Below are 21,468 nucleotides of genomic sequence, written 5' to 3'. Positions count from 1 at the left end.
CCAGAGCTCCAGATCCTGGCCTCACATGGGCTGTACTTGGTATCTCCAAGAAACTGTGAGCAAACAAATCTTCATTCCTCTAGGTTGCACAGCCAGGCTTTTTGGATTATAGCAGTGAGGATGTTGACTGAGGCAAGTGTTGCCCTGGATCTCCCATCCTGGAGAGATCATGGGGGAGATCACTTGAGGATAGAGAGACAAGTCCCAGATGTTCCAGCCCTCTGATGTGTGAGGGAATAAAAATAGGAAGTTCCACCTCCCTGCTGATGCCCAGTGGAACAGAGATAAGATGAAACTGTAGGTCCATGAGTCCTGGGGCTCCTGAGGCTGGGGCCCTGATGTGAGTCACTTCTACCACTTATCTCCTGTGTAACTTTTAGGTAAGTGACCTCACCTCCTTGAGCCTTGGTTTCCCCATTTGCCAAATGAGATAGGGTTCTTATGTGGATTCATTTAGATCGCCTAAGACAAATGTTTAGCAGAGTGCTTAAATAATTCTATTTTAAAAGAACAAGAGCTATCTATTCATCATAGGTACCGGTTTCCTCTAAGCAAGTTCTTCTCATGATCGGAGCTGCAATCTTCCCCTATGAAATAAAGATTTCGAAGCTGGTAACCTCCAAGGTCCAGCCTCTCTGGCTGTGATTTTCTAGCTTTGGAGATATTTTACATACTCACCTGCTAGAAGAGGGGGTTGGTTAGAGCCCAGACTACACAAGTTCTTCCTGGAAGCTGCACCATTGGCATATTTGGCAAACCTTCCTTCCTCTAAGTTGCACAGCCAGGCTTTTTGGATTATAGCAGTGAGGATGTTGACTGAGACAAGTGTTCATCTGCAAACTAGAGAAGGCATCCCCTCCTCCAGAAACTTTAGTTTGCCCAATATGTTATACATTGTGAATCTGTAAGATACTGGGCTAAGAGCATCTTACAGAGTGCCTATGGACCACCATATATGGAGGACCTGTCTTCCAGCTTAAAGATCTACAAAGCTGTGTTCAGGGTGACCTGAGGGCTCTATCCCTAGGATTGAAAGCTTCATTCTTTCCTTCCACGGTGTTGCCTTCTACCCGAGAGACAAGTCACTGTCCTCACTCCCATTCATTGTCTCCTGTAGGGTCAGTTCTGGCCAGCTTCTCAGGTGACAGTAAAAGATTGTAGCTACGCCAGGCGTGGTGGCGCACGCTTGTAATCCCCGTGCTTGGGAGGCAGAGACAGGAGGATCGCGCAGGTTCGAAGCCAGCTGCACGCGCTGGCTTAGGAGACCCTGTTTCCAAATAAAAATGTAAAAATAGGTCTGGGAGTGTAGCCCGGAGGTAGAAGGGCTTCCAGGAACCCCAGTACCACCAAAAAAAAAAAAATTGTAGCTATGTCACACATCTTAAAGAATAAAATTTCAGAACCATGACCCAAATAAACCCTTTCTCTAATATGTTCACAAGCCAGCTGACCATGGTCCCATCTGGCTGTAAAGTGTTTTGTTTTCCCAGCGTTGGATGAAAATTTAGGACATTTTATCTAAAAGTCTATTTGTATGTCTGTTCTCTCTCTATCTCTCTGTCTCTCTTTCTCTCTCTATCTCTCTGTCTCTCTCTCTCTGTCTCTCTCTGTCTCTCTCTGTCTCTCTCTCTCTGTCTCTCTATCTCTTTCTCTCTCTCTCTCTCTGTCTCTCTCTGTCTCTGCCTCTCTCCCTTCAAGCTATACCTCCAGCCCTTTGTATTTTTTTATTTTGAAACAGGGCCTCATGAAGTTTCTAAGGCTGGCCTCAAACCTTCAATCCTCTTGTTTTAGTCTCCCAAGTACTGGGATTGTAGGCATGTACCACGAAGCCTAAAAAATCACTTAATTTTGGAAGCTCTGAAAATTGTGGCTTCTGTAGAAATAACTAGATGAGGACAGTCATGGCTGCGTCCTTCAAGGGACACAGATTTTCCTAGAGAGTTCCATCCCTCCTTCCCTGTCTTTATGCTGTGGTTACAAGTCATACAAAAAGCTCATGATGTTAGCTTTTATATTTTTCAGTGTATTTACCTTCATCACAGCTCATTTCTTATTCCTGGCTTTGAGCCTCTGTCAAGTATGCTTTCATTTCAGCCTGGATGACTCCCTTTGACATTTTTTATAGGTCAGGTTTACTAACAGTGAAATTCCTCAGTTCCTGTTGTTCATCTGAGAATGTCTCAATTTCTCCTATTTTTTTTTTTTTTTTTTGGTGATACGAGGGATTGAACACAGGGGCATTCCCCCATCCCTTTTTATTTTTTTTTTTTTTTGGTTTGAAGATAGTCTTGCTCAATTGCTGAGAGTCTCACTATGTTGCTGAAGTTGTAATTTCTCCATTTTTCTTTCTTTGTTACTTTTTTCTTTTTGTTTTTTAATTTCTCCATTTTTCAAGATGCTTTTTCTGGAGAGAGGAGAGAGAGAGAGAGAGAGAGAGAGAGAGAGAGAGAGAGAGAGAGAGAGAGGAGAGAGGAGAGAGGAGAGAGGATATGGGAGAGGGAGAGGGAGAGGGAGAGAGAGAGAGAAGAGAGAGAGGAGAGAGGAGAGAGGAGAGAGGAGAGAGGAGAGAGGAGAGAGGAGAGAGGGGAGAGGGGAGAGGGGAGAGGGGAGAGGAGAGAGGAGAGAGGGAGAGAGGAGAGAGGAGAGAGGGGAGAGGAGAGAGGAGAGAGGAGAGAGGGGAGAGGGGAGAGGAGAGAGGAGAGAGGAGAGAGGAGAGAGGAGAGAGGAGAGAGGGGAGAGGAGAGAGGGGAGAGGAGAGAGGGGAGAGGGGAGAGGGGAGAGGGGAGAGGAGAGAGGGGAGAGGGGAGAGGGGAGAGGGGAGAGGGGAGAGGGGAGAGGGGAGAGGGGAGAGGGGAGAGGAGAGAGGGGAGAGGGGAGAGGGGAGAGGGGAGAGGGGAGAGGGGAGAGGGGAGAGGGGAGAGGGGAGAGGGGAGAGGGGAGAGGGGAGAGGAGAGAGGAGAGAGGGAGAGAGGAGAGAGGGGAGAGGGGAGAGGGGAGAGGGGAGAGGAGAGAGGAGAGAGGGGAGAGGAGAGAGGAGAGAGGAGAGAGGGGAGAGGGGAGAGGGGAGAGGAGAGAGGAGAGAGGAGAGAGGGGAGAGGAGAGAGGAGAGAGGGAGAGAGGAGAGAGGAGAGAGGAGAGAGGAGAGAGGAGAGAGGAGAGAGGAGAGAGGAGAGAGGAGAGAGGAGAGAAAGAGAGAGGAGAGAGGAGAGAGGAGAGAGGAGAGAGGAGAGAGGAGAGAGGAGAGAGGAGAGAGGAGAGAGGATATGGGAGAGGGAGAGGGAGAGGGAGAGAGAGAGAGAATGAATGAGGATGATATGTCACTGTACCTCCAAGCTATGCTCTCATCCTTTTTATTTTAATTTTGTGTGGAACAAGGTCATGCTAGGTTGCTAAGTCTCACTACGTAACTGAGGCTGGCTGCAAACCTGAGACCTGCCTGTCTCAGCCTCCCAAGTACTGAGATTATAAGGGTGTGCCATAACACACATATGTAATATATAGAATTCTTAATTGTTTTTTTATTTTAAAACTTGGACTGTGCCTCTGGTCTTTAAAATATCTAATGAGAAAAGGCTAGTAGTCTTATTGAGGGTCCTTTGAACGTGATGAGTCATTTCTATCTTGCTGCTTAAAGATTCTCTTTGTGTTTGTTTTTGGCCATTTGATTACAATGTCATGATGCGAGTTTCTTTGGATTTATTCTACTTGAATCCATTGAGCATCTTAGATGTGTAAATTTGTGTATTTCATCAAATTGGGATAATTTTTGGCCAGTATTTCTTTTAATAGTCTTCCTTTTTTCTTTTTATTTTCTCCTTTTGTAGCTCCAATAATTGATGTGTTTTATGCTTGATGGTGTTTTACAGACATCTTAGGGTCTGGTTTTTCATTTTTTACTTTTCATTTTTCTTTTATATTTCTGTTTCTCATACTGGATAATTCCAGTTTTCTACCTTTAAATTCAATGCTTCTTTCTTTTTTTCTCTTCATATCCGCTGCTGAATATCTTCAGTGAATTTTTCATTTCAGTTACTGTACTTTTCATTTTCTTTCTGTAGATTCTGGGTTAAATGTCAGAGTTCCAGAAAGTCAGCCCTGTCAGTCTTACCTAGCTTATGCTTTGTTTAGTCAGGGGATTTATACCTTAAGTGCTCTGCTTCGTGTGTGTGTGTGTGTGTGTGTGTGTGTGTGTGTGTGTGTGTGTGTGATGTCACCATGACAGAATATTCAGTTAGTCACAGTCTCCACCACTCTCTGTTGCCTCTTAAATCCAGAGTTAGCTGTCATTTAATACTGTGCTGGTATATTTATCTCATAATAGAGGGATATTTCTCTGTATATCTCTTTCAAAAGTATGAGCATTAACAAAGTCTTACGAAAACTCATCCTCTTGAGTATGACAGTAGAAGCCCTGTGTTTCAATGAAGATTACAGGGCGATACAAAAATATAGGGTATTCTTTTGCATTCAGGATGGGGAACTACAACACACTTAACTTGTACAGTACTTGTGGCAATCATCTGTATTGTCTAGGTATTTGAGTCTTATGACCTACCTAAGTTACTCTGTTTTCTCCACTTGAAAGAGTAAAGAAATTTCTTTTTCTCTGTATGAGCTGACTAATATCACTTGGAACCACTGGATATGATTCACCAACTGGGACCTAGGGAGACTCTAATGAGGTCTATACTAGAAGACCATTATGCCTTGAAAGCCCTACTGGAGACTTTCCCTTTCTTCATGCCCATCTGTCCATTTGGTCCTTTGTAGCAGAGGCCCGCAGAGTCACTGCTATGGTTTGAATGTGTCCCCCAAAGGCTCATGTGTTGAAGGCTTGGTCCCCAGCTCATAGTGCTATTGGGAGGTGGTAAAACCCTCAAGAGGCGGGACCTAGTGGAGGAAGTTAGGTCATTAGGGGTGTGCCCTTGAAAGGGATATTGGAGCCTGGCCCCTTCTTACTTCTCTCTTTGCTTCTCTTTAATTCTCTGGTTACCACAAGGTAAACAGGCCTTCTTCATCACATGCTCCCACCGTGACATTCTGTGCCACTCCAGGCCCATAGCAATAGGGCCGAGCAACCATGGGCAGAAACCTCTGCAGCCAGGGTCCCAATAAATCTTCTCTCCTTGTAAGTTGTTTATGTCAGGTATTTTGCCACAATGATGGAAAGCTGACCAAAGCAGCTACCAATTTTTACTTTCTAGGGGTTTGTTTTGTTCTTGGCACCGGCCACGCTAAACATGTTAATGGGAGTGGAGCTGATCCCATTTCCAGGTGGAGCTGCTTTCAGGCCCTGGCTGCTGTTCAAGTACAAGATTGGCAGCTCCTGTTCACCGAGTATCTACTCTTTGCCAGGCACTTTACAAACATGAGCTCATCCTATTCTCTCAATGGCTATGAGAGAGAGCAGCCATTGCCTTTTACTTTACAGAAGAGAAAGCTGAGAATTGGGGCGCTTCGTGGTTGGTGGCGATAAGGCCCAAAGCCAGGAAGAACCTCAAGAATGGTGTGTCCATTAGACTATGTGTCTGGTGTGCTAATACGTGCCTGTAGGCACCTCTAATTTCAGCTGGAGCTCATGCTGACAGTTCTCTGTGGGCTCTTATTCACGCATTCTTCTGTGTCTTGACCCACGTTTGTGCCATGAATCCTGCTTTTGGCCCTAGACCTCACTAATGTCATGATTTTCTGCTCCATCTCGATGGAGTCCATGCAAGAAAATGTTGCCAGCCCCAGAAGAGGCAACTTTCAATAAGTGACAGTGAGGATCCAATGAATAGATCTTCCAGTTCCTCTAGTAGATGATCCTAGGAGACGGACTGGGTTGTTTTTAGGAGGTATTGGTGGAACCACACTCCTGTGGCTCACGGTCACAACCTTGGTGATGCACTGCGGCGTCTTCTCTGTCTTGTCTCCTGGTCTTAGCTCCCTGGGGTCATCTCTTAATTAAATGATCTGCACGCACATCAAATCCTTGCCCGAGGGCTCTGCTTTCAGGGAGCGCCAATCAAAGACAGACAAAATAATTTAGATTTCCTAAATCAAGATTCACCTCCAAGATGAATTATCAGGGTGTGATTAGGTAAAAGTAGAAAATACAGCTGTAACATCTGAAGGTAGGATTTTACATAAACATGCCACCTTAGATGTGTGCATGTGGAGTTCTCTGGCTTCTTCAAAGTGTCCCTGTGGCACTTTGGTTGTTCCATGCTAGAGGAGCTACATGCCTGCTCCAATCCCACTTCTCTGAATGGATGCATGGGCGGCTCCCTCTTATTATCGGATACCAGGGCTTGTCCCTCTTGATGGTATTGGTGACTTGGGTCACCGATGCTTTGCTTTGGGGGTTGTTGAGTGCACTGTGGGGCGTTGAGCAGATACCTAGCCTCCATCCACTAGAAGCCAGGAGTATCTCCCCTCTCCCAATGAGGGAGACCAAAAATATCTCTAGACATTGCTAAGCATTCCTTGGGGGTACAAAGCCATCCTGATTAAGAACCACTACACTTGAGATCAGGGCTTCACGTTGGCTTTCATAGGATTCTACTGCCCTAATTTGGGAGCCACTGATTTAGATGACTTATAAATTCTTAATTTAGGTGCCCGGGGGTCTAAATATTCTTTGGAACTATACATAAAATTCTATGTGCATGCACATATTTTCGGGGGGAGGAGATGATTCATGCTTTTTGTTAGACTCCTGTGCTGGTCTGAGAACACCCCTTTTCTTCCGGTCCCCTTCCCAGTTTGATGACTGGATCTTTGTTGTTTTTAAGCTGCTTTTTTTCTGCCTCTACCCAGATTTCTGCCTTCCATGGTCATAATGAAAGGGTCTTAAGCCAGGCATGGTGTCCCACTCCTGTAATTTCAGTACTTGGGAGGCTGAGGCAGGAGGGTCGCAGGTTAAAGGACAGCTTCAGCAAGAGCAAGATTCTCATCAACCTAGTGAGACCCTGTTTCAAAAATAAAATAAAGAGAAATAAAATGAAATAAAATAAAGTAGAGCTGGGGGCTTAGCTCAGAGGTTTAATCCCCAGTGCTAAAAAATAGTAAATAAAAGAGAGGAAGGGTTTTAGGCTGTTTTCTCCCAGTGTAGTCTTCCCTGGGGAAGACATTTTTCCTTTATCTCCACAGGCTGGGGTGGGGGTAGAGGGAGTAGAAACAGGAAGGAAAGGATTGGTAGAGACCCAAGAGGCAGAGCAGTAGAAGAGGTGAGCATCACTCAGCGGTTGTCATGGGAACTTAGGAACCTACTTTGTAGCTGAGAGCCAAAAGGTGTTTGGCCCGCCATCTCCCAAACTAATCCACTTAGGGAAGTCTCCATCTCACTTCACCCGGTGGGTATTGCAGCCCTGGCCTCTGTTTCCTAGATCCAGTAATGCCCCTCCTTCCTAAGTGGCGAGAAACAAAAATACCTCCAGACATCGCTAAAGATCCCAGTATGCGAAATCATCTCTGGCCAAGAATCACTGTATTGGAATTCAGAGTTCCACATTTTGATTTGCCTGATGATAGGGCCCTGCTGCCTTAATTTATAAACTACCAGATTGGACACTTTTGTTTGTGTGACTGAGTATTAAGCCCAGGGACACTCTACCCTAAGTTATACCCCCAGCCCTTTTGACATTTTATTTTTAAACAGAGTTTTAAACAGTCTTGCGAGGTTGATGAGAGTCTCACTACTTGCTGAGGCTGACCTCAAACCTGCAATCCTCCTGTCTCAGCCTCCTAAGGACTTACCAGTCCTTATAAGCATGCGCCACCATGCCTGGGTTTGAATGGATAATTTCCTATTTCCTAATTTAAGTCCCAAGACATCTAAATATTCCCAGGAAAGCCAATCCTTGTCCCGACATGTTTTTTCCCCGCATCTCTTCCGCAGTAGCATTTCATCCTGGCTGTACACTTTTTGCTAGGAGCCCTCCCTGATGTCTGGCTAGACCCACTCCATTTTCCTTGGCTCTGAACTCATCTTTCCCTCTAAAATAAAGTCTAGTGGTTAAATGTGTGGACTTTGAAACCAGGCTGCCAGGGGAGGGGGGTTCAAAGTCCAGTTCCATAATTCCCAGGCGGCGAGACCTTGGGCACACCGTCTCACCTCTCTGAGCCTTGGTTTCCCCGATGTGAAATGGGGGTGACAAGAGCCCCTGCCTCCTAGGGCTCTGGCAATTGGTTATTAAACAGGCAAAACTCCTAGCATAGTGCCAGCATAGAATCAGTAGCTAATAAGAATTAGCTACTATCTTCTTTGCCAACATCTGGGCAGATGGATCCTCCTATCCATGGACCCCCAAGACAGCCAAGACACTAGTGGGCGGAGTTAAATGTGATTGATGTATTCATTCTCTCCTTGGCCCATCACCTGCTCTGTGTAAGAAGCCTCGGGGAAATACAGACAGGAGGAGGACTTGGTTTTTACACTAATGAAACTCAGATCCTGGTAAGACACACACACACACACACACACACACACACACACCAGGTTACTAAAGTGATCACAAGAAATTGCCATGTCCAGAGCTGTGATCAGGTGGTTAGAGGAGCTTTGTAGTCAGGGGAGGCTGCCTGGAAGTAGAGGACCCTGAACCGAATCTAAAGGAGGCTCAGACATCAGCCGAATGGAGGCTTCCCAGTGTGCTCTGGGTAGTGTTATATTGGCAAATACTTACCAGCTGTTTCTCAGAAACAATAACAACAAAAGATTCTCCTGATTTGTAGCACCAGCTAAACTATCCCGGCAGTATCCAAGATGAAACATTCTACTGCGGTCAATTTCAAGCTACCCAGGTGACATCAACGCGTGCAAATTTTGGAAGAGATGTGCTCAGCCAGCTCTTGTGCACCATGGTGAGTGGCCTGCACCATGCACCGCTGGCTTCACAGGGATCCAGGTGCAAGTGAGACACCAAAACAAACAAACAAACAAACAAACAAACAAACAAACAAACTTCCAAGCAGCTAAGGAACTCAGCCAGGCCTGGCTTGGTGACTGAAGTTCTCCTACTATCCTTTAATATTCCTGATTCAATTACTGGGAAAGGCAACAGGCATTTCCTCAGTGCCTACTATGTGCCAGGTGTTGCACCTACTATGTGCCGGCTCTAGAATGCATAGAGGCATGGGTGATGGCAGCAGACCTTTATCCTCTGTGCTGTGAGGTGGCCCAGGCTTGGGGCAGTGGTCATCAACAGGTGAGCTGTGTACCCACCTTGTCTTGTGCAAGCCCATAGGCTCTTTGCCGCACACCTTCTTACTGCAGTGGTTTCTATACCTGGAAAGCTTTGGAAAATACAGGTGGATTCCTGGGTCCCATCTTTAGAAAATCGATTCGATTCAGAGGGTCTGAGATGAGCCAGGGTCTGTCAAGTTCTAGAAGCCCGGGTAACTCGGATGATGGCTTGAGTGCCTAACTCATGTTTCAGAGGAGAATTTCTCTTCCCTCGTATCCTCCACTTTAGAACACATAAAAGTTCCTGTCTCCAGCCAGGGCTGTACCCTCTCTGTCACTCCGACCGATGGTTCATTCCCCATAATTATTTAGCAAATTACTCCAGGAGACACAGAAATCATTGGGCTGCGACCCCTTCTACTGCACGGCGATGGTTTCTTTCAGTGAAGCCGTCGGAGGCCTGAAATAGACCTGCAAGGCCCTGCTCCGATAAATCACCGCCTTTGTTTGAAATTGGATTTAAGGCAGCCGGGGTTGGGGGTGGGGCGAGGGGATAAATATTTTATCATCTCTCCCTCCTCTGCGTTCTGCCGGTCTGTCCTCATTTTCATGATCCTAACCCCCGCACACCGGCAGATTGCAGACTGTAAATTTAAGGGGGAAACAGCAAACCTGCACCCATGATAAATAAACATGTTGCTTTTGCGAGGACGGATATTATTATCATCCAGATTTACAGCCCTCCTCGCCGCCGGCACGCTTTATTGCTTTTCTGGAAAAGGCGAGCCAGGTTGTGTGTTTCATTGATCAACTTCCTGCACTTCGTCCCCCTGTCCCTCCCACACCCTCTCTGAGTCATTTAAATACCAACGTGGACCTGGGACGGGATTCTTCTCTCCGGAAGGGAAATGCATCTTGACAGACGTTTTTCTTTGGGGACAGTTATTTATAGCCTCAGAAGCTGTCATACAGTAGGCCGCTTTTGTTACCGTTCTCTGCCTTTCTCATTTTTCTAAAATTGAACATATTTTTGTTTTCCCGGCGGCGGCGGCGGCGGTGGCGGTGGTGGTGGTGGTGGTGATGCCAGATCAATGATTTCAATCCCTCTCACTCTTGTTTCTCTCTCTTTCTCTTTCTGTGGTTGTTTTCCCACATCATATCCTCTTCGGTCTCTTCCACATCCCGGAAAGGCTCTGGGTTGTTCCCAGGGTCACGTCCAAAGGTTGTCACCAGTTTCTGTGTCCCAGAGCATTTTAATTCAACTTTTCTGAGTCTCTCGCCACCCTCAGGGATGTGCCATTCTCCACATTTCTGGTCGCCAATTTCCCAGAGAGAATTGTTTCCCCACCCCTGCTGGCTAGATGAACTCTGGGGGTGTGGGGAGCCAGGTCAGGGTACCAGCTTCCCTTCCCTCGCCCACCCTCTGACCTGCGTTCTCCATTTCCACCAAAGGCCTCATGTCCCCAAGCTGCGCAGGCTGGGACCTTGAGGTCCTCTTTGCTTTTTTTTGGTCTCCTCCTCTCCCCACATCCTGTGGGTTCTTCTCTTAACTCCCTACATTTTATATGCGTCTTTCTGACCACCACAGTCCCCAGTCTCTCATATTTTGGAGTGTCTCTAAAGCGTCAGGCTCTGAGCTGGTAGGAGACCACCACCCTCTTTTGTGAGGATCATTATAGCTGTGTCTTACTGAGTGTCTCAGGGCTTTCCCCCCACCCCATCCATCCATCCATCCATCCATCCATCCATCCATCCACCCACCCACCCACCCATCCATCCATCCTCTTCCCCCACCCCCATTCTGCTTACTGTCTTACTACACCAGTGAAGGGATGGGGCAGTGCAGCCTGTGCCTGCAGATTCTGTTGCTAGGGAAACCACTTCCTTGGTTACCAGCCTGGGTACCATTTGTCTCACTATGTCTGGATCCCACAGAGTCGCCCCCGCTCTCCAGGATGAGGAGACCGGGAGAGGCCAGCTGGGGTGGGGAGAGAGGAAGACAGAAAGACGGTGCAGAGATCAAGAGGCAGAGATGGAGAGACACACCGTGCTCAAGGAAGAGACGGGATAATGAGATAATGGAGAGGCTGGGAGGGGAGAAGGGGGGGCGAGAAAGACAAGAGGTGTAATGAGCAGGTGGGGGAAAGCAAAGCTATCACAAAGAGAGGCATTGACAGCAGGGGGCAGGGTAAAAAAAAAACAGTGAGAAAGGGGGAGGGATGCAGAGAAAAGAAAACAGAGGGAGGAAAGGGGCCGGAGTAGCTGCGGGGCCTCCCAGAGCAGAGCCGGCCTCCAGCTCCCCTCGGCCTCTTTCTCCTCCTCTCCCTCCTGTGCTGGAGACCTTTGCAGCTGCCCCCAGGGTTACTGGAGGAATCTGCAATGGATTTCAGCTGTCAGCACCTGCTGGGCCTCGCTGGCTGTCCTGGAGTCCTGGGGGCGCAGCAAGACCACCACGGGGTGACAGCCAACCATGTTCCCTGAGCCAGCACCACTGGGATCCACGCTACTCTCCCTCCTCCCTCTGGCTGGGAAACAATGCCCAGCACCACACCTTTCCACAGAAGCCCCTCTGGTGTGTGAGGGAGACAAGGCAGAGTATTCCTTCTTTCACATTTAGAGGTTTGGAGACTGGGATGCAACCCCCATCTGTCAGGGAACAAGAGAGACTTCTCTGTCTTTCTTTTTTTTTGTCTCTCTGTCTCTCTCACACACACACACATACACGGGGCACCTCCCACAGATAAACTCACCCATACCCTTGCACAAACCCAAGTAGCAACCCTTACACAACACTCCAACAGTCTCTTCCCACGCTCCCCCCAACCCTCCCCACAGTGACCAAGACAGAAGATGGGTGCAGAAGGCACACCCTCCCACACACAGGCAGCTCCAGCTCCTCACGCTTAGGCCTCACAGCCCTCTACAAACACTCACAATCACACACACACACACACACACACACACACACACACACACACAGTGTTCAAATGGGACAATCATCCCGCCCGCTGTGGATATAGTCTCACAACACAAGGACAATTTCACAAAGTGCACAGTCCCTCGGGGCTGGTATGCCAGAGACAGGGAGGTAGGCAGGCCCAAACGCAACCCTACAGCAGCCTTCCCCACAAACAAACGCCCTCTGCCTCTCGCACATGGACACACACACACACACACACACACACACACACACACTCTTAGACAATACTCCACCACGTGACAGAATTATCAACAAAACTCGCATTTACTGGTAGTGTTGACCTGAGGAATCTTCAGTCAGAAGCGTGGGGTCAGAGGCCACCACCTGCCAAGAACCAGCCCAGGTCTCGGGCCGAGTCTCCCAGAGAGAGCTGAACTTCCAAGCAGATAGGGAGGCCTCTACTGCTTCATGAAAGAAGACTAGAAATTAGCCCAGGGTAAAGAAACACGGTACAAAATACATTCAGAGCCCCCTGGCTGAGCCCTGGGGTGGCCCAGATCCTAGAGTCGAGGGAATCCGAGAAAAGAGGCACAGGTCTGACCCCCGGGGCCCTTCTCTTTGCACAGCCAGCGTCTGGGGGCGGAATGCACCGGTCAGATTCCTCTTAAAAAAATAGATCTCTTTCACACACCTCCCCTGGAGCTCCTCTGTGATTTGGGACGGAGTACTGACTTGCACCACGGGATTTCAGAGAAGGCTTTGGGGAGGCCACTCCAGACAGGACAGAGACAGGCTGTGACCTATGGCTTTTGTATCTACATAACAAGAGGGCATGGGTGTGGGGCTGGGGGCCAGGGGCTGTGTGTGCTGATGTTAGTTACTAGGGGTTCAATCCAGGGGTGTTCTGCCTCTGAGCTACACCCCCAGCCCTTTTTTAAAATTTGAAACAGGGTCTCACTTAAGTTGTGCGGAGGGGCTCACAAAGTTGCTGAGGCTGGCCACAAGCCCTTGATCCTCCCGTCTCAGCCTCCCAAGTGCTAGGATTACAGGCATGCGTCGCCTCGCCTGGCTTTTTAACAGACGATCAGCCACTCAGGACCTCCGAAATCCTTTGGTTTGGTGTCTCAGCATCAAGACTGCAGCGTTATAGTAAAAATGACCCCGTTCCTTAAAGGACCCCCAGTGGGAGCTGGTCCCTCCGGGCTAAGACCGAGGTGGGGGGGGGGATGACCTAGGAAAACAGGGGCGGCTCTTCTGGGCATAGTTGCATCTGATTTGGGGCATTCTTGCTCTCATCAGGATAGCAAAGGACCCGCTGGTAGGGGTCAGAGGGCAGTGTAAGATGGGCGTGTTGCCCCCCACAGGGAGAAATATGTCCTTGGGGCTGTGATTTTCTTTCTGCCCACGACAATTGGCCATCCTCTCAGACCAGCTCTTGGTGCCTGTGGAGCTCGGGAAGTGGATCAGGACCCCAAGTTCACCTTTTAGACAGAGCACGAGAAGCAGAGGCGGGATTCCAGCTCCAGAGGTGGAAAGGCGGCCCGCTTCTCCCTCGGGTGCAGCGTGGCCTGGGGGGGGGGGGGCTCGGGGTGCCGCTGCTCCTACCGTGAGCGCCTTCCTCTCCCCCTACCCAGAGTGTCAGAAACCCAAGGCCTGGGAAACGTGCACAGCAATCTTTCTTAAAGACCAGGCCAGTACTTCCCGGGTGCGAGAGAGGAGGCGGGGCCCTTTCCCCAAGAGGGAGCTGGCTTTTACAGGGGCCATCAAGATCCTCCACCACGCATTGCTGTCCCCATGACAACGATGAAACCTGGAGTCCACCAGCAGAGCCCAGGGGGCCGGGGGCAGCGATTCGGGGAAGGTGGGTACAGAACAGGGTCCAAGTAGCTGGAACTCCCCAACCAGGTGTCCCCCATCTCCGGTGGTGCGGGGCAGTAGGTGTGCCTGGCAATCTCTTCCCTGGAGCCTCCTCTGTCATGCAGGAAACTCAGCAAACGCAACAGCAGCCAAGGGGATGGTCCCCCACCGGGTGCCCCGGGGTGCAGCGCGCCCAGCCCTCCCCTGCGCGCTCGGCAGCATCATCTCGGGTAGTAGTCGTCGGGGACGCCAGTGAGGTTGCGCGCTCGCAGGGCCGCGTCCACCATCTTGATGTAGGCCGAGATGGTCTTCTGCATGTCGGCCGTGTAGGGGTCGTACTCGAGCTTCCGCAGCCCCGAGCGCTTGAAGTTGCCGTCCTTCTGGCTCTCCACGCACAGCAGCCGGTCCTCCCTGACGGCCACGCCCAGCAGGCTGACCATGCGGCCCAGCTGCACGAAGAGGTCCGCCTTCAAGTCCTCGAAATGCACCACCAGCACCTTCTTGCCGAACTTGAGCCAGTCCAGCGTGTGAGTGGCCCACCAGGGGGCGTAGTTGCGCACGAACTCCGGCCACTCTGCGGAGAGAAGCAGCGGGTCAGCGCCGGCGGGGGCCGGCAGGGGGCGCTGGCGCGGGGCCGCCCAGGTGGCCCCTCTACGCGCCACACTCACCTGCACCTCACCTCTCCTTCCCTCTCTGGGGGAAACCTTAGCACCTGTTAGGGGCCCACTACGTGCCGGGCACGGCCCTGTGTATATGAAACCGTAGGATACAAGTGTATAAAAATGACACAATCGAGAACCTCATGATGATACGCAAATTACATACGGCGCATATACTACTTAAAAAAGTAAGTAAAATTGTATTATACCTTGTTTTTAAATAATGTTATTATATACGAGTAGCATGTTTACAATGCTTATAACATTTATAATGTAAATAAAATACATTAATACATTATACACATTAATATATTAATTATAGTATAGTTACATGGTATATAAATTTTGTATTATATATAATAAATAAGCAATAAATCATTTTAATATTAAGCTCTGCTATATAAACCTATGTTAATTATATTCTGTGCAAATTATATATTATAATGCACATTAAATATTATGCTAAATATGCATATCAAATATATAAAAGGACATTAACATATAACAGGATTTAGACTAATTATACCAATCACATATTATAGGTATATAATATGTAAATTATATATTGCTTGTGTAGCATATATATTTGTGATGTATATTAAGTATATATTAATAAAATGCATCAGTATATAGGATTTATAGTGTAGGTTAATATATTAAAGACGCGTAACTGTTATAATTCTCTCTTCATACAGGTATTGATTCGATTCTCTCCTCACGACTTCATGAGGTTGGTATCATTATCCTCATTTAACAGAGAGGACACCAGGGGGCTTGCTCAGTCACTCAACTAATTACCAGCAGAACCAGGATTCGAACTTGGGCAAAATGGCTTCAACTACTAACTTACCTCCCAAGGCATCCCGGGTAGCACGAGCCCCTAGGCCCGGGGCACGGAGGTATCCGCAAAGCTGTCTAGTTGTTGGCACGGTCACTGGGACCTCCTAGGGGCTTACTAAAGGTTGGCTGTGATCGCCGTCGCCCTTCCATCCTCAGGTAAGGTGCCATGTTGACTCCCCAGGCTCAGGCAGGTGCCTCCTCTGGGCTCCGCGGCTCCTTCCTTCCCCCTCCCTCAGAACCAAGTACACCCGCCATTACCCCCCACGTCATGGTCTGTGGCCTCGACAGACCGCGAGCTATCTGAAGGCAGGGCTGAAGCCAGAATATTTGTACTGCCAGCTTCCCACCTCCCTTTCTTTACTTTTTTTTGAAGTACCACGTACGCTCCCCACCTCACTGCAGTGAAAGGGCAGGATGGACGGCTGCCCCACTGGGAGACTGTGTTTCGGATTGTCTAACGGAAGATGGGTTCTAAGGAATTCGGGACTCCCTTGGAGAGAGCCCTGGCAGGGACCTCGGGAGAGAGCGGCAGCCGGGCCGGCGCTGCTGAGACTCAAGCCGGGAGAGTGGGCACTGCAGGATGGGGACTTGGAGGATCCTGGGGACAGACGGACGGGCTCGTTCTGGGTTCATATGGAAAATCGCAGGGGCAGGTGCCACGCAGCTCTGAACTGAGACCCCTGATTCACAGCGGGGAGGCACTACCCAGTACTCTACAGGGAGGGCACTACCCAGTACCCTCCAGGGGGGCACTACCCAGTACCCTCCAAGGGGGACACTACCCAGTACCCTCCAGGGGGGCACTACCCAGTACCCTCCAGGGGGACACTACCCAGTACCCTCCAGGGGGGGACACTACCCAGTACCCTCCAGGGGGGCACTACCCAGTACCCTCCAGGGGGGCACTACCCAGTACCCTACAGGGGGGACACTACCCAGTACCCTCCAGGAAGGGCACTACCCAGCACCCTCAGAGGGGGACACGGACATCTACTCACAGATGATGACCAGTGAGTCGCCAAGCCAGGTTGGTCCTCAAAAGCTAAATCCTAAACTGGGTGTGGTGGTGTCTGTTTGTAATCCTAGTACTTGGGAGGCTGAGACCAGAGGATGCAGGACAGCCTCAGCTGGTAGTGAGACTTTCGTCAACTCAGTGAGCCTTTGTTTCAAAATAAAAATAAAATAGGACGGGGGGGGGTATGACTCAGAGGTAGGAGGACCCTGGGTTCAACCCCCAGTATCGAGACAAAACAACACAAATACAACAACAAAAACTAAGCCCTACTCTCTGGCTGGTGACGGATCCTCATTGTCTCGTGAGTAAAGAACTATTATTGACTCATCCCCAGAGAGAAGACTGGGGCTGAGAGAGGTGCCAGGACTCGATCAAGGTCACACAGCCTAGAAGCACACCATCTGGATCAAGCCTGCCTGATTCAGGCCTGAACTTTCCCAGACTCCAGCAGCCTCCGCCTCATTTCTCCTCACTGCCTGGTGCTCAGCAGGGGCGCAGTGAATGGCTGTTGAACTAAATTGAAATTCCCAACCAGGAAATTGCTACTTGATAAAGGGCTCCTTTTCTTTGCAGAACCCATCAGAATCTGTGGCAAGACACCGCTTCCCCTGGTCCCCTCCTGGAATCCCATGGCTGCTTGAGAAATATTTATGCTGGTGACGATACATGTATACATATATATTTTTTTAATTCTTAAAATAGATTATTTACAATGCCTCTGACTAATTGGGCCCGTACTGTTATAATGGGTTAAGACCAGATGTATCGGGGTGATTAAGAAAGATAGATCTCGCATGTGCCTGGTCTGTTTCCCCTTTTCAGAATTGCCTCATTCTGCGTCACCTTGTAGCATCCCCGGGGATCCGGGATGTCTGCTGTGTTCATGGGAGAAGCCCAGGTGATGAGGGTGGCTCTTGTCACCCAGGGCCTCTCAGAGACAGACTTGTAGGTTTGGCTACTCTGGCCATCTCGGGTGGTGCTGCAAAGGTCTGCGGGAGGCCCTGGAAGAAAAGAGGGGTGTTCTGCGTGGTGGTTGGGGGGGTCTCAGCTAGCTCCAGGTGCCTGGTCTTAAATGCTGGGAGAATGAAGGTGACAAAGTGTCCTTGCTGACTTAAATAGCTATGGGGGCCGGGCGTGGTGGCGCACGCTTGTCATCCCCGCACTTGGGAGGCGGAGACAGGAGGATGGCGCAGGTTCGAAGCCAGCCGCGCTGGCTTAAGAGACCCTGTTTGTTTAAAAAAAAAAAAAAAAAAAAATATATATATATATATATTAGACCTGGAGTGTAGCCTAGAGGTTGAAGGGTTTCCAGGAACCCCAGTACCACCAAAATAAATAAATAAATAAATAAATATGCTATGGGACACGCGCTCCTCTGTCCAAGCATGCTGGGAGTGAATATTACTTGGGCATCAGGGGCTTGATGCAGGATCTCATCCCGCATTCTCAAGCCCACAGGGTAGGAAAGACTAGCCTCATTGTAGACAGCAGGCCCAGAGACACACAGCAAATTGCCCAAGGTCACAGTGGACGTCCAAGGCAGAATTCAAACCCACATGGGCCCCGGATGGAGCCTGGCTCCCCCGTCCCAGCAAAGCCTTTAAGAGCACCCGATATGCCAGGGTCTCTCTGCTCTGGTCTGGAAAGCTTTGTGTCTGGCCCAGCTGTCGCCGTGTGACATACCTTCAGGCTGTTGTCTGAGACATGGGGTCTCTTTATGACTTTGCAAATTGCTGGGTTTCCAAACTCAGTTCCTCTCTGCACAAGTGCTGTGACCTTGGAGATGTTATTGGATGTCCTTGAGTCTCAGTTTACCCATCTGAAAATCAGCGATCCTGATAAGACCTACCTCCTACAGATGATGATGGAATAAGGCACCCGGAGCCCCTAGCATGGGATCTGGGGCCCAGGAGGCCCTCCACAAATATTAGTTACTGTTATGATTTTTTGTGCCAGTCTGACCTCTATCCCCACCAGCGTCTCCTGAGATACCCCGCACGTCTCAGTTTATTGAGCTGAACTTTCCCGAAGCACAGCAGGGATCTTTGTCTACTCCACCCCCTCCTGTAACAAAGCTCCTCAATTATTTCCGTGGAACAAAGAATAAAGATTAAAAACAGAAACCCCTGCCAGGCGTGGTGACACACACTTGTACTCCCAGCATTTGGGAGGCTGAGACGGGAGGATCGTGGTGCGCAGACAGCCTCAGCTACTTCGAGAGAGGCCCTTTGCAACTCAGTGAGACCCTGTTTCAAAATTTAAAAAGGCCAAAAATGGGGCTGGGGGTGTAGCTTGGAGGTACAGTGCTCCTGGATTCCATCCCCAGAACTGAACAAACAAACAAACAAACAAACAAACAAATAATAACCAGAAAACCCTGATTACCTTGGGATTTCTGATAATGGCTCACTGCCTGGAAATCTGGTAATAAAGGCGTGCCGAGCCCTGGTACATGGGTATCAATCACCGGTTCCTCCAGAACCAGCTCACAGATGTGTCCCCTGGGCCCGGGCCGGCCAGTCTCTGCTCCGCATTTTGTGACAGGAGGAACCAGGGCCTGATTAATGGCTTAACTGTACTTAGCTCCCCATGGAATCATTAAACACGGTATCTGTTTCATTACACAGATCCAGGCCAATTCACCTTGTGTAATCATATCACATAAAATTTTGCTTTGGACTCACTCCAGGGAGATTGTAAAATTAATGTTATGGAACCAAAAAAGGGCGTGTGGGGGGGGCGCAGGAGCCTCAGCTCAGCTGTGATTGAGGAGGGGGCAAGGGACAGGTGGGGCGGACATGCTTAGCACTGATCTGCTTCAAAAGGGTGACTCTCCTATTCCATACCAAGAGCATCTATTTTTTTTTTTTTTTTTTGGTACTGGGGATTTAACTCAGGGGCCTTCTACCTCCAAACGATACCCCTCAGACTTACATTTATATATTTAGAAATAAAATCTTGCTAAGTTGCTGAGACTGGCCTCAAGCCTGAGATCCTCCTGTCTCAGCCTCCCAAGTACTAAGATTACAGGCGTGTGCCACCAGCATTTTAACGCAGCGTCGCTCCGGCTTTCTGGTACCCTGAGAGCACCTGGGACATTTCATTAAAAGGCAGATTCTGTTTCTAGAAGCTGGGGCTGGGGTCTGCCTCTGATTTGCTGGTCTAAAACTCTTCCACGCCCTGCTGTGTCGCGGATCCACAGGGGGCCACTCCAAAGAGGGTTCCCCTTCGGCAGGTCTGGGGAGGAGCCTGGGAATCCATATCTTATACGCTCTCCTGTGGTACCCACATGATGGTTCAGGGACCGCTGGAAAGCAAGGGTGGGGTCTCTGAGCGCGGTGTTTGCAGGGACTAGAGGATTAGGCAGGGTGGAGGCTGGGGGCTTTGGTCTTTGCCAAGCCAGGGAGGGAACTCATGAGGGGGCACCATGAGATGCCTGTAACTTTCCCCCAGGAGCCCTCTGCCACCTCTTGGCCCAGCCTGTCCTGCCTCCTCTCTCAGCAGGTTAAAGCCTCCGTTTGTCATGAATAAAGAAAAAGAGGCCGGTGGTCTGGGAGCTGGGGGAGCATCCGCACCTAGCCTGGGGTGGGGGCTCTTTGGGACACCTCTCATTTAAACCGATACCTGGGTACTGAAGCGTGGTTTAAATAAGATAGCACGTGCTCACGGGCAGCCGGGAGCCAAGGAGCTGGAAGCGCTGTGTTCCGGGTCAGTCCTGCCACGACATGGCCCAGTGACCTGGACCTCAGTTTCCCCATAAATAAACAGGGAATTCAGGGGCTTCAGCTTTGCCTGCATCTTGAAAGGAACTGCAAAGCTTTGAAAAGATCCGATCCTGGTGTCCCAGCTCCATCCCAGTGATGGCCAGGGGTGCAGCTCCAGCACGGGGTCTCCCCCAGGTCCCTCTGGGGCTTGAAACAGGACGTGGGGACCGGAGGGTTAAGTGGTCTCCCAGGGTGAGCAAGTTCTGTGCTCCCAGACGCGTTGTCGTGATTCACACGCATAGGCAGCTCAGCTCCCCTCTGACCAGTGTCCACTTTTGATTATTCCAGAGAGAAATAGTTCCAAGGCCTCATTGCTCTCAGGAACAGTGAGCAGATGTTACCAGGAGCACTAGCTCCCTCATCTCACTGAGAGGAGGAGCGAGGCACAGGAAGGGACCCAAGAGCCCCTGAGTGAGCTGGGAACCTGGGACATGGCTGTCAGGCGGGCCCCATGGTCTGCACCAGAGATATAAGCCTAGGGGTGGAGTTCACATCTTCCTGCTGCCCGGGTCTTCTCCGTGGAGGGGCTGGGGCTTTGGAGGCTGGACCAGGTGGCAGCTCTCATTTACAGAGTACCTGCTGGGTGTCAGTGGCCCCGGACCAGGTGACTCATAACATCCGCAGTTTCCTGACAAGTGCTTACGAGGGTCATGCCCCCACCAACCCAGCAGAAGTTGCAAACACGGAACACATTTCAAACGCCTCACCTACCAAGCAGCCTGCGTTATCTGGAGGGCCTTTAAATGTGCTCAGAACCCTTCCAGTAGCCTACAGTCGGGCTGGATCATCATCGAACACAAAGCCTATTTTATAATGCCGTGTTGGGTGAATAGCTCACATCATTTATTAAATACTGTACTGAAAATCAGAACGTTGCGTGGATACGCTCTTGCACTACTGTGAAATTACACCATTGTTAAGTTGAACCATCATAAGTTGGGGCCCATTGACAGTCTGCTGCTTCAGAGTGGTGCACAGGAGGAAGGGCTCAGACCAAGACTCCTGGGGCTCAACTCTCAGCCCCCCTCAGCGTTACTGGGATACACAGTCAAGATGCAAAAGCTTGCACCTAATAAACCCAGGTCATCTTGGGGGCCAACACGGTCATTCCCCAGCTGTGTGATGCGGGTGGTTCACTGAACCTCTCTGAGCCCATTAGATGTACATGAGCTGCATCTAATAAACCCAGGTCATCTTGGGGGCCAACACGGTCATTCCCCAGCTGTGTGATGCAGGTGGTTCAC

At 49.7% G+C, this 21,468-nt stretch overlaps 1 protein-coding gene across 2 annotated transcripts in view; it reads right to left on the bottom strand.

Moving 5' to 3' along the window:
• Positions 1-14,167: 14,167 nt before the first annotated feature.
• The window catches only part of WSCD2 (WSC domain containing 2), a gene marked incomplete at both ends in the record, with an annotated part of 47,641 nt that continues 40,340 nt past the window's right edge, over positions 14,168-21,468 (bottom strand). For both annotated transcript variants that reach the window (XM_080717378.1, XM_080717379.1), the window contains one exon: positions 14,168-14,520. In XM_080717378.1, coding sequence (XP_080573504.1) covers positions 14,168-14,520 — 353 coding nt within the window. The remainder of the gene's footprint in view (positions 14,521-21,468) is intronic.

Source organism: Muscardinus avellanarius, assembly GCF_963383645.1.
Source record: "Muscardinus avellanarius genome assembly, chromosome: 21".
Taxonomy (NCBI): Eukaryota; Metazoa; Chordata; class Mammalia; order Rodentia; family Gliridae; genus Muscardinus; species Muscardinus avellanarius.
Note: the sequence above shows the minus strand (reverse complement) of the source record. Positions and strands in the feature narration are given on the sequence as shown.